Source organism: Parasteatoda tepidariorum, chromosome 12, assembly GCF_982258835.1.
Source record: "Parasteatoda tepidariorum strain Cologne lab strain chromosome 12, Ptep-v5.0, whole genome shotgun sequence".
NCBI classification, from domain to species: Eukaryota; Metazoa; Arthropoda; class Arachnida; order Araneae; family Theridiidae; genus Parasteatoda; species Parasteatoda tepidariorum.
In genome coordinates, this window is record NC_141766.1 from 34403065 (window position 1) to 34416008 (window position 12944).

Sequence of the window (12944 nt, forward strand, 5' to 3'; positions counted from 1 at the left end):
AAAAATTTTGAAATTTGTCTTTCATAAGTCATGCATTCAGATCATTAAAGAAAATTGTGATTGATAAAGTGATGGTAGCCATTAAATTTTTGATTACGACACGATGTTTTCGAGAATATTTGCAAATTCGAACAATTTACTACCAGTGAACGACGGTTAATTTGAGACAACTATTGTCGATTGTTTTTTTAATTTTTGATTTCCGTTTTTCTTTAAATTTGCATTTCATATGCATTTCACAGTCATTGTGCGTCTTAACAGGGCTAAGAAAGAAGCGGGGGGGGGGGAAATAAAGGGCACAATTGCCTAGGGCCCATGGTAACAGAAAGTTTGGTATGATTATTAAAATAGAGCACAACTTCAATCTAATTAATAATTTTGAAAAGATGATTTTTTTATTGTCTCATTTTTACAAATTTCATCGTTAGTAAAAGTCCTCGTTAGCAGGGCCAGACTCAGCCTGATTGGGGCCAGGAGCAAAATATTTTTGGGAGCCCCCTCCGTTTCAGTAATGAAGAACCAAACTTTATGGAGGTATTTAAATTTTTCACCTCATTATACATAGATAACAAGAAAATTGATTAGAACCTAAAATAGCTATAAAGGGGGGACCCCGCCAAGAGATGGTAAAATATTAACGTTTTTCTTGAATTTTTTTTTTAAGTAATGCAGAGACTCTTTGTTTTTTTTTAATGTTATTGAGCTACAATTTAAGTCTATTTTAAAATTTTTTCTTTCACAAAATAATAAAAAATAAGTTGGTGGCAGCTCCGTGTGTTACTGGTCATCAAAAAGTAGCACCTCACTGGCCTCATGGATTTAGAAGTCCTGAAACATAGGAAAACGATTTTGTTTAGATTTTCTGAAACATAAAGACATTGTCTAAAAAGTAGCATAGCGGTTTTTTGATATTCGCAAAATTACCAAAATGGCGTCAGCTTAAAAAAAAAGTTAAGTTTTTCATTAAAAAATATTCATTAAAATACTAATATAAATTAGAAATATAAAAATATCAAAAAACTCCTATGCTACTTTCTAAAGAATATATTTTTACGTAATTTAAAATAAAGAACAGCTTATTTCGTTGTATAGTTAATAGTTTTCACATAGTTTCGCATGAGAAAAACGTTAGACCTGGTCAAAAAACAGCGTTTTGAGAAAAACGCGTTTAAAGTTTTGACTTACGGTAGGGGAAAACGTTTAATTTCATATATATAATGGTCGATAAATGAAAAGCCTACAATAAGTTTCTATATACAGTCAACAGAATGGATGAGACTGAAAAAGAATGTCGCCCCTCCTAATCCGGCTGAACGAACCTTTCTACCTGCTTAGCAACGATTCTCTATTTTCCAGTATAACTTCCAAATGAAGTTAGGTACCGAGAAATCGTTTTAAACAGACATTAGGAAGGGTACAAGGATTCGAAAAATGCAATAATATTTTTTTAGAATTTTTGAAATATTCAGGGTGGGATCCCCCCCTTAAGTCTCTCCCTCCAATAGTCAGACGAAATATCGTTCTGTTCATTTTATTGATTTTCTGACAATTTTATGTCCATCATGCCGAAAGCAGTTTTCTGATTGTTAACTTCGTCATCTAGCTGCGAAAAATTCATATCCTTGCTGACATTAGGGCGGAATTCAGGTAAATTTTCGCAATTACCATAGCTCAATTAAGACAATCAGAAGTCAGTATTTTTGTAAATATATCTCATTTTGCGATAAGTATAAATGCAGGCTTTTGATTGGCCAAATTTGTCCGTGGTAATTGCGATAATTTAGCTGAGTTCCGCTTTAGAAAGCGATGGATTTATAAAATATAGATTTTTGTGTTCATACGATAGATTAATGAACTTAAAACTGACGGATTTTACACTGTACTAATATTTTGTTTAAAAAAAGTTCATTAAAGGAGGAAACCTAAAATAAACCTTCGATTTGATTTTGGGGCCCCCTCAAATGTGGGGCCCGGTTTAACTGCCCCGTATGCCCCTGCCTTCGTCAGGCTCTACTCGTTAGTTCTTAGTTTTTCGTGACTAACAAGCTCTTCTTTTTTTTTAATAATCGAACTCAGCAGTGGAGGTTATAAATGAAATGGTTACTAACAAAGTAAAAATCAAACAAAAGTTAAAAGTCCTGTGTAAAGCTCTGCGTGTAAACGTCATTTCCAATTCCGTTTCGTTGATTAATAACAGTTTTCTTGAAAGAAAAACAGTTAAAAGAATAACGTGTATTAATGATTATATTCACTTTTATTGGTCGACTGTTACACACATATATTATTCTATGATGGATTTTGTGTATAAGAGGTCCTTTTTGAAATATTAATAAATCAATAGCTTAATTTCAGGTCAATTTAAGAAGCAAAATATCTACCCTGAAAAAATTTTAGCTTAGGAAAAGAATTTTTCCTGATATGACTATCTAAAATTGAAGTGATGAAGAAAATATGAGATTATATTTCATATCCCAGCAGACATCCCCCCTCGATTTTTTCCTTTTTCAATTTTTTTGCCTAATCAGTGTCTCCAAATAAACCCTTCACAGGACCACAAACAGCTCCACAATCAGTTTTACCCCTTTTTTATTACCCAAAAAGATGTGTGATTACCAGATTATGACAAAGATTATTACAAGACTGTTTGAGGTAACATAAAAAAACAAATTTAATTAAATAAATATGATTTGTTGTTACTTTCATTTAATTTTTGCTATGTAAGTTTACCATTTATTAACAACAGAAAAACCTTTAACGAAATATAGTTTGACAAGAACAGCTGAATGAAATAAAAATTTTAAAATAATACACAAAAAATATGTATATTTTTATGAATACATAATATCATAAATTTGCAACCATTAATCATTATTTTACCTGCAATTTTAACTAACTTTTTTTTGATAGAAATTAATGCTAAAATGTTTGCATACTCATTGTCTCTGATTAAGTCGAAGATAAAAGACAAGGAAGAGCTTGCATACTGCGAAAAAGTAAGACAAAAAATTGAAGGTCGCACTTTGCCGAAAAGAAAGATGTATAAGATTTCTAAGAGAATATTTTCAATTAAGGAAAAAAATTACTAAAAAAGGAAATTCATAAAAAAATAATAAAAATTGGTGATGGAATCACTTTAAAAAAATTATATTTTCAAAATTTATGAATAATAAAAATTAAGATATGCGTTTTTATATTAATTATGCCTTCTTATGCTTTAGCCTCCTTATTGTCTTAGGCTTTGTTAATGACCTCATATTTAAAAATTATTTCATCTTAAAATTAAAAAATAAAAATAAATAAAGAAAACGAAAAAAAAAAAAAGATTGAAAGAGGAAGTATCATTGCATCTAGTCATTTGGAGAGCACTGACTAAGGATTTAAAAATAACTATGTTATACAAAATTATTGCCTAAAAAAGTGATGGAAAAGGTTAAAAAAATATATAACATATAAGATTCTTTCATATTCCTGACAGGATTTATGCATGTTAACTCAGTGAACGAAAATTTGGCGAAAGACTTGGCGATGAATGAGAAGAACATTCGATCGACTGAGACTGCGCTCGTTTCTCGAGCTGGTGTATTTTGTTAGGCTTAATGGAGATCAAAATAGAGTAGTTCGTAACAGTGACAACATTAGTTATATGATGAGCTGTTCCTGAAACCGGCTTCTCATTGCTCCATGTGCGAAAGGTTATGGATTTCAGTCAGAGTCTTTCTGAATGGGCCAAGGATAAACCTTTGAGTATTTTACAGCTCGATCCAGCTGATCGGGCTGTTTTGAAAATCGCAGGTACGAATGATTTTTTAACTTTACACCGTTAGGGTTAAAGACCGAAAGGAGTGACATTTGTAAGGGGGATTCCTCCGAACACCACTCCGCCAGTCCAAAATTAGTCACGTTAGGTTCGTAGGGACAATCATGCATTTTCATCTTTAACTTTACCGGCTTTTAAAACAACTCCGATTTCATTTCTCACTGAGAAACACATATGATCTGAATAAAGGTCGCATAATGTTATTTTTGTTTGTTTCGTAATATGATCTGACTATTAGATCATCCTTTACTGAAATAATTAACTTCGTTAAAAGGCTAAATTAATATTGTTTAGTTATCATATTCTAAAGAATATAAAAAAAAGTTATTAATTAAATAAACGATGAATAATTTCATTGTAGATGCTTTAATTTGTCTGAGATCGATTAGAAAATAGACAAAAATATTATTATTTATGAATTATGGAAATGTTAATGTTAAATATCAGAGATGATTTTTTGTTTGTTTACGTTTTATGATCTGATTATTAGATCATTCTTTCTTGCAATAATTAGTTCAGTTTTATAAAAGGATAAATAATTATTGTTTATCTTTATTTTACATTAAAAGATAAGATATTTTTTAAAATATATAAGATTGTAATGTTCAAAATTGTTGTAGTTTTTTTAAATTTGATTAGAATCGTTCAAAAACTGAGTATATTTATTTTCTTTTGAAATGATTTCCAAAGCAACTTAGACATTATTTATTTTGCTGTGCTCTTTTTATTAGAAACATGCAATATTTTAAAGAAATTGCAAGAGAACTTTACTCATGATAAACTTGAGATTTTAAAGATATAAATCAATGATGTATTTACATTGATGTAAAAAAGAAAGCTTTAATTTCGAAAGGTTAATTCTTAGATAAATTTTAATCTTGAAAACAAAAACAAGTTTTTAAGAAAGTGACCCTATTTATTCTATTTATCAGTTTAAAACATGCTTCCATAATTACATTTCAAGTCAATTAAATCAATTCCAATACATCAGTCAGTTTTTATTACATGTTACTCCTTTTTTATGAGATTTAGATATGTATAGTAAATAAGAATGAGATTATTTATGAACAGTTTCAGAAGATGAATATCTTATCTTACTGCATTGCAGTGTGGTTCTGATAATGTTAAATTTATTTTTGTTTTTTTAATTTATTTTTACTTATTATGATAGGCATCAACAATTCTTATAATATTTATTTTATATTTTTATCTGTTAATTATCTGTATTTTATATGCTTTGTTGTAACTTGATTGTTTTATTCATTGTTATGTTATATATGTGGAATATATGAGAAACGAAAGCTACAAAAACACACAAAACCCTTAGTTTTTTATGATTACTAGGACATATAAATTTTACCTATAAAATTAAAAACTATGAAGCTATCAAATAAAAAGAATATGACATAATGAAGTCATATTTTTGATTTTCTTGCAGAATAATTTTTTCATGTTTTTTCAAAATGATTTTTAAAATTATCTTGTTTGATGTGCTAAAATAATTTATACATCTTTATAATATGCACTTATAATGTATTTTATTTGTGTGAATTATTATTTAGTTTTTATGCAATAAATAATATTTGCTATTCCATGTCAAATATAATTTCTATTGCAACTCGATCAATTCATATAGAATTTTTCATTAACGAAGCATTTCTTAGCAATCAATTCTATTACAAGTTAATTTTGTTTCATTCTATTGTAACTTATCAGTCATAAAGGCAAATTTTTATGGCATGTTTACTCTTAGGTTGTTCAATATATGTTCTAAATTATTAGGTATTTTTCATAAGGAGTTGTAAAACATAAATATCTAAATTTAACTGCATTGCAGTGTAAAATATTAGGTAATGTAGTATATAGGTTGTCTAAATTATTAGGTATTTTTCATAAGGAGTTGTAAAACATAAATATCTAAATTTAACTGCATTGCAGTGTAAAATCAATTATTACACATTGACATTGAAAATTAACTTGTTATGGAAAAAATATAATATCCTTCCTAAGTATTTAAAAGAAATATTACAAAATTTTTGTTCAAAGCGTTTCATTAGCATTTAGCATGGTTACCTTTAGTTTTTGTTTACCTCCTAAATGGAGTTTCGTATTATGTGTCGGACATTTAAAATTTGTCTTTTTTGTTAATAATTGTTTGTTTATCTTTAATAACGATAACATTTATCATTGATTTAAAATATTGGAGTTTATATGTTTATTGAAAAAAAATATTTATATATAAAATTTTATATTATTTTCTCTTTCTGTGTTTTAATTTTTTAGTTAAGTTTTTGATATTTAAAAAAAAATTATCTTATAATTTTGTAATACGATTTTCTCTTTTTACTAGTACAACACAATAAGTTTTGAGATGCATAGAATTAGATACTAAATTATATATTTAACATTTTGAATTTGATAAAACTTCCTCCAGTTTTATTTCAGTCAGTTTTTTTATAAATGAATGCAAATAACTGTAGGTAAAACTTTAAAAAAACAAAAAAACATGGATGAATTTTTTTACTGCTGAATATAAATAATTGCTAATAAGTAATAAATTGTGCTGTAAATAATCATAAATACCATAAGAGAAACATATTTGATGGTTGTACAATATTTGTAAAGTTTATTGAAGAATTAAAGTTAAAAAAAAAAAATAATAATAATAATTTGAGATATAATGTATCCATCTGTTGTTTACCATGCTTTTTTCATTAATTGAGGGTGGGTATTAGAGATTTTATAAAGCTTAGGGATTAAAATTGGTTAAAAATGTAACTGTTAATAGTAATCCAAATGTTCTGCAAGCAAGATAACTTGCTGTTAGAAATTACTTTGGTATTCAAGATTGTTATTACTTGCAGTCTAATATACTTCTTACATTAATCATTTAGCTTACATTAATTTCTTAACACATTAAAAATCAATAATTGTTAAAATTAAATAATTATTACTTTCAATGTCTTAGCTCCATCCACTTTTTATTTAAGGAATTAATTTTAAAATTAGATAGAAAACTTATCATTCAAGAGCGATATACATGAAAGCAACCATGTGGAATATTTAAGTGGGTTAGCAGTTACCGTTGACTGAATTATCTCTATGGAATGTGTTTTCTCATTTTATTTGATGCATTAAAAACAAAATATTGTCAATGTGAAAAAATATTTATGTTACATCTCAGTCATAATCCCATTTGTGGACCTGATGTGACACTTATAGCACTAGCGTGTTTTATCTTGTAACTTTGAGAATGTCATTCTACCATAACTTGCTCCGTTGTTCTAGAATATCAGAAATTAAGTAGTATGTGGGAATAATATTTTATATGGTAAAAACTAAAATAAATTTACTAATCAAAAAGCTGATAAATATTGCTAAAAAATTCCTCCCACGGTTTGGACATTGGTTAGATTCCTTTTACAAAAGTTTGAGTCAGACTTATCTGATAATTTCTTAGTGGTTTGGAAATGGTTAAAATAATGTCCCTGATGATTTCAGAGCTGGAAAAATTCACGAACAGTTGGGGAGCATAGTGCGGAGGTCTGATGATTACTATGACCATCTTTCCTCCGATCTAACTTTTGTTAGTATAATGTGCGCTTGCATCAGCATTGTCACCAGTAGCTCATTAGTGGGACTCTAGTGCGGCATTAATAACCAAACCAAGCAATATAAATTATCAATTTTCATTTTAATAATTTATTTATTTACATGCAACATTTTTTAAATGTATATTTTTTTATGTTATGAGAATTCTTTTTTCTTGTTATCTCGTCATATTATTAGATTTTTTTAGCTTATATATTTATTTTTTTGATTTCATAGATTTTTCATATAAAACAGATTTTTAGGTAGAATTTCTTTCTAGTAGTTTTTCAGTTGATTGTCCATGTTTAGTTTAAATTATACAAAACGTTAAATCGAGTTGTTGCAGAGGTATCAATAGGTCAAATAGGCTCATGGCTTTTGCCAGTGTTTCAAATTTAACATGTTACCGTAACACTTTAATGTCTTCAAACATTGCATTTGTTAAATTTCATGAGTTATCTTTAGTTTAATAAAAAATTTAAAGTATTTTTATTAATCTACAATAATTTGTTTGACAGAAATAAAGGAGATAAAAATACAAGCCCATTTTTTATTCATAGTCTTTGCATTGAATGCTCAGCTACAGATGACATAAGTTTAATTATCAAGGTTCAAAAATGATTTTAAGTTATTAATTAAATAACATGATAAAAAAATGACTATTTTCCAAGATTCTTTTTTTTTTTTAAATATTTTATTGTAAACTGTTCATAGTCTGCTGTTAGGGCTAAAGTCCATTGGTCAGATTTTAAACAAATATGTTTTTATTATAATCTTAACATTCAACATCTTTCATAATTACCACATTTCATAAGAATATATTAATAATATTGATTCATTCAGATTATTCACATTCTCTGCAAGACTTTAAGTGAAATCAGGTGCAACCACAAAGAGACATTATAACATAGATATTGGAATTATCTTAACTTTAATGTGTATTCAGTCATCTTTCACTTCCTTTCACCTTGAAATTGATCCTATCTCACCCTATTATTCACAATAATCTTTCTCGTTATGTCCTAAATTTGCCTTAATAGTGATCCATAAAATTGTAACTGTTTTTGAATGGGAAATAAAATAATATTCATTCATCTAAAAATATTTTCTATCTGTATAAGCAATTTTAATGAATGATTTCAGTTCTTAGAACAATATTTTAGTTGAAATTTTAATGTATTGCTTCAAACTTTGCACTTAAAAAATGAAATGGTATAGCCTAGGGGTGCAATTGGTTGCTTCTAATTAAACAGGGTGCGTAGCGTTTTTAAAAAGTGCTTAAAGGTGCTTATTTTCTATTTTCGTTTTTAAAAGCCCTTAAAGGTGCTTTTTTTATTAGGTGTTTTTAAAAAATGCTTAATTTTCCCTCTTTCAAAAGGAGATTTTCCTTCACTATGTTGATTTTCACTTCGAATTATGTAAAAAGACACAGTTTACAGTGTTCTATTCTACGTTTTCACAATTAATTCAACCCCAATCTATTTCAGCGTATTGTCAGTCCGTAGCGTATGCAAACGCCATTCGTTTTACATGAATCAAAATTTTATGATTTTTGACAGATGTCAAAAACAATGCTAAAAAGTTCTTTGACATGACGGTTAAAACAAGATAAAACCGTCAATTGTCAAAAATTTTCCAACCTTGCCTAGTTATATATTTTTTAAAGTGCTTAAAAATATTTTTTGAGTGCTTGAAAAGTGCTTAAAAGGTGCTTATTTTTTGTTGAATAATTTGGCTTTTTTTTTGTTTAATAATGTGGGTACGCACCCTGTTAAAGAAACAAGTTTTATGTGCACCAGTACTAAATGTGTCGATTTCCTCTTGAAAAATTTATTTCGGTCTAATATAGCTAATTAAAATGTAGTAAGAATCAGCATAAATGTTAAGTTAATGCTTTTAAGATTAATAAGTTAGAAAATTAAAAGCTTAAAGAATGATTGAATTCTAAATGTGGTTGCAGTGATAATTAGATTCAGAGCTCTTTTTTTAAACTATAAGCTTTAAGTTTCTTGATTTTTTAAAATTAATTTTAATTCATTGAATGCATAATAAAGTAAGTAGAATGGTAAGTTGTCCTGAAGCAGGATTTACTTCTCAAAGTCCTGTTAGGCCTACAATGAGTAATTGTAGTAAATGCATAATATTTGTCCTTATTCATGAAAAGTTTCAAACAATGTAATTACTAGAAACTTTATTTCAATTGTGTTTAAACATAACAAGAAAGCTTGTTTTTTAAAAAAGCAATTTAATTTTTTAATATCAATAATTTTTTAATATGTTGTGGGAGATGTTTTAGGGCAAAATTTGGAAATTTTGTTTCTGTTCAGTAGCTAGTTGAAGCATTTTTTATAGTGACCACTTTCAAAACATGATGACTTTTTAAAAAAATAAAACTTTTAAAGGAATAATAAAAAAAAAAAAACTAAAAAAAAAAAAACTGCTGATTTTAATAAAGTAAGTTTTTTTTGAAGGATTTTTCCAAATATAGTAGACATTACAAGGTTCATAAAAATTTAACAAGTGTGAAATTAAATAATTTTCAGATTATTGAAAAAAAAATACACAAGGATTGCATTTTTGACGCAAAAAGTGGCGATTGGCAAACAACTTTTTTATCGCCATTTGTTATCTTAAGTCGCCTCTTGGAGGCTGTTAATTTTGCCCTACAGGGAGTAGGGGAGAAAATTTTACTTTCTGAATTAGGGGAACTCTTCAACAATTAAAAGAGGATCGGCATCTTTATAATTTTTAATTATTATGGTACTTCATACCTTATACTTCATTACTTGTATTTCATATCTAGCTTATGCACTCTTATGTAATAAACGCTTCATCACTCTATCTCTTAGATAATAGGTCTATAACTTGATATAGCTGTATAGTGAATGAGATTGTAAGACGAACTTACTTGTAGATTTGCAATAAAAGATGACTAAGATGTTGCTTCGTTGCAACTCTTTGTCGCAAACTGTCACAATTTTAAGAACCTCCTCTTTCTACTCCAGGCGTGACATCATTAATGGACGACCCCGAAATTAAATTAGTGTTGCTTTTTAACTAACTAATCATTCAACTCCTTGACTATGAATTGAAAGTGAACTAATTTTTATACTGCCATTATTTATGTTAAACAAATTATTTAACTGAAGAGAAATATTCTTAAATTTTTATTAAAAGATAAATAAGTAAAAAAAAAAAATAAAGTTAGCTTATCTTTGAAAACGTTGACGTCTTTAGGTCACATCTGGACTTAGCAAAACTGTCTAAGTCGTTAGTCTGATTAATGATCTTGGGTTAGTTGCGGAACTTATTTTCACATTTTAGTTTGGTCATGGTTTTAATATTTTGAATCCACTAGTGCAATTTTTATTTGATGCTCTGTGAAATTGAGGATTTTTATTTTACATAACTATTAACGATTGTTATTGAAGATATTCCTTAAAATTTTTTGCAATTTTGTTTGGAAAAGAGTGTTTGACGTTTGATTTCAAACAGTCATTTTGGTCTGTTATAAAAGCTAACAAGCATGAAAAGATCGATTCACAGAGCCACAGCCTTGATAGTCTAGTGTCACGCGCTACTGTGTATTGATTCCTAGGTCTAGCAGTGCCGTTTAAGTGAAAGACTGTAGTCGCCACATAGTGTGCGACAGCTATATGAAATATGCAAATTCGGAATTACTTATTGATAAAATGTTTCAGCTTATTTATCGCGCTTATAATCTGAAAGCGTGAAATTTTTTTAATTCTCTCTGAATTATTTTCTCACTGATTTGAAATAAGATGTCTTATCGCTTTTTTTTTTTTATTTGATGTTACATATGGTCCAGTTTTATAAATAAAGATAATAAGGAATAGATGAAAAATTAAATTAACCACAGTGAAGATTATCATTTATGAACAAGCATGTAGCGTTTAGAATTTATGTACTTTCTATCCTAAATTTTGTAACGAAAACTCGAAAATCAGTTTCTAGCCGTAGTTCGAAATTGTAATCAATGCTAGGCTTTAACAGTTTTTTAAAATTATTATTGTGTGTGACTCATACTGTTTTAAATCGTTATGTAATATATAATATTAGGATCAAATAGTTTTTAAATTTATTATAGTATGAGACAAATATCGTTTGAAAGTGAAATCAATGTTAGGATTTAACAGTTTTAAAATTTATTGTCGTTTGAAATTTTTATCAATGTTAGGATTAAATGACTTTTAAGTTTATCATTGTTAAAAATTTGTATTGTTTGAAATTGTTGTCAATGTTAGGATTTACTAGTTTAAAATTTATTATAGTTTGAGATATACATCGTTTGAAATTGTAACCTATGTTAGGATCAAATAGTTTCAACATTTATTGTCGTTTGAAATAGTTATCTATGTTAGGATTTTTATCAATGTTAAGATTAACTAGTTTTTAAATTTATTATAGTTCGAGACAAATATTGTTTGAAAGAGTAATCAATGTTAGGATCTAATAGTTTTAAAATTTATTTTCGTTTGAAATTGCTATCAATATTAGGATTAAATGGTTTTTAAGTTTATTATTGTTAAAGACTTGTATTGTTTGAAATTGTTAACAATGTTAGGATTTACTAGTTTAAAATTTATTATAGTTTGAGATATACATCGTTTGAAATTGTAACCAATGTTAGGATAAAATAGTTTTAACATTTATTGTCGTTTGAAATAGTTATCAATGTTAGGATTAAAATTAATTTTGTTTTTGTTCATTAACTGTTGAAACAGAATAATAATAATGAAAATCGAAAATGCTAATTCTTGCGCATCTTAGTCAAATTATTAAGGCTATTTTTTCTACTGTTTATATTATGCTCTTGAACTAATTGTGGTTTGAAAAATAAGTTGAGGCTACACCCATATATTTGCACCCTTATATCTTATCTAGTCTACGAATCAAATATATTGTTCTCCGCTTCAGAATACAAATTACACCAATTATTTTCATGTCTATAAATACAAAGAGCCGATGATGAAACAGGTTTTCGATTGAATGAAGCATCTTAAAAATTGTGTTCAAAATCTTGCATAGCATAATATCTGTCCTAAAAGATGGGGGGTAATTGAGATGTTATTTGTTTTTTACATATCGCTCCCAACAAAGTAATGTTTCCAATAAGAAGAGTTTTAATTTATTGAGTTGAGTTACGAAAGTATTGAAAGTATATAAAGTTGGTAACTCAAATCCAAACGAAGAAAGGTATAGATTGCATTTGTTTCTTTTATAAACAATAACGCTTAGATTTCAGATTGTAAGTGAACATTGTTTTTGATCTATTTTAGCAAACAAATAAATGAAACATTCTGAATAACTTTGATCTATTGATCGGATTTTCACGTACAAAGACTCAAACTTTATGGCTGATCTCAAATATGCTAATTAATTTGTGAGACGATATTTTAAGTTACAAAATAAGACACATAAAAGTACTTTTTCTAAATTAACATAAGTTTTTTCGACGGATTTGGATTTCTTAGTCTCAAAGGAGGTTGCCGTCATCTGGAAATATGGTCCGAAT

The 12944-nt window shown here is 27.6% G+C and overlaps 1 protein-coding gene across 4 annotated transcripts in view; it reads left to right on the forward strand.

Moving 5' to 3' along the window:
* Window positions 1-3519: 3519 nt before the first annotated feature.
* The window catches only part of LOC107443336 (uncharacterized), a 290292-nt gene continuing 280867 nt past the window's right edge, over window positions 3520-12944 (forward strand). For all 4 annotated transcript variants that reach the window (XM_043041040.3, XM_043041042.3, XM_043041041.3 and 1 more), the window contains exon 1: window positions 3520-3792. In XM_043041040.3, coding sequence (XP_042896974.2) covers window positions 3696-3792 — 97 coding nt within the window. In that variant the 5' untranslated portion in view covers window positions 3520-3695. The remainder of the gene's footprint in view (window positions 3793-12944) is intronic.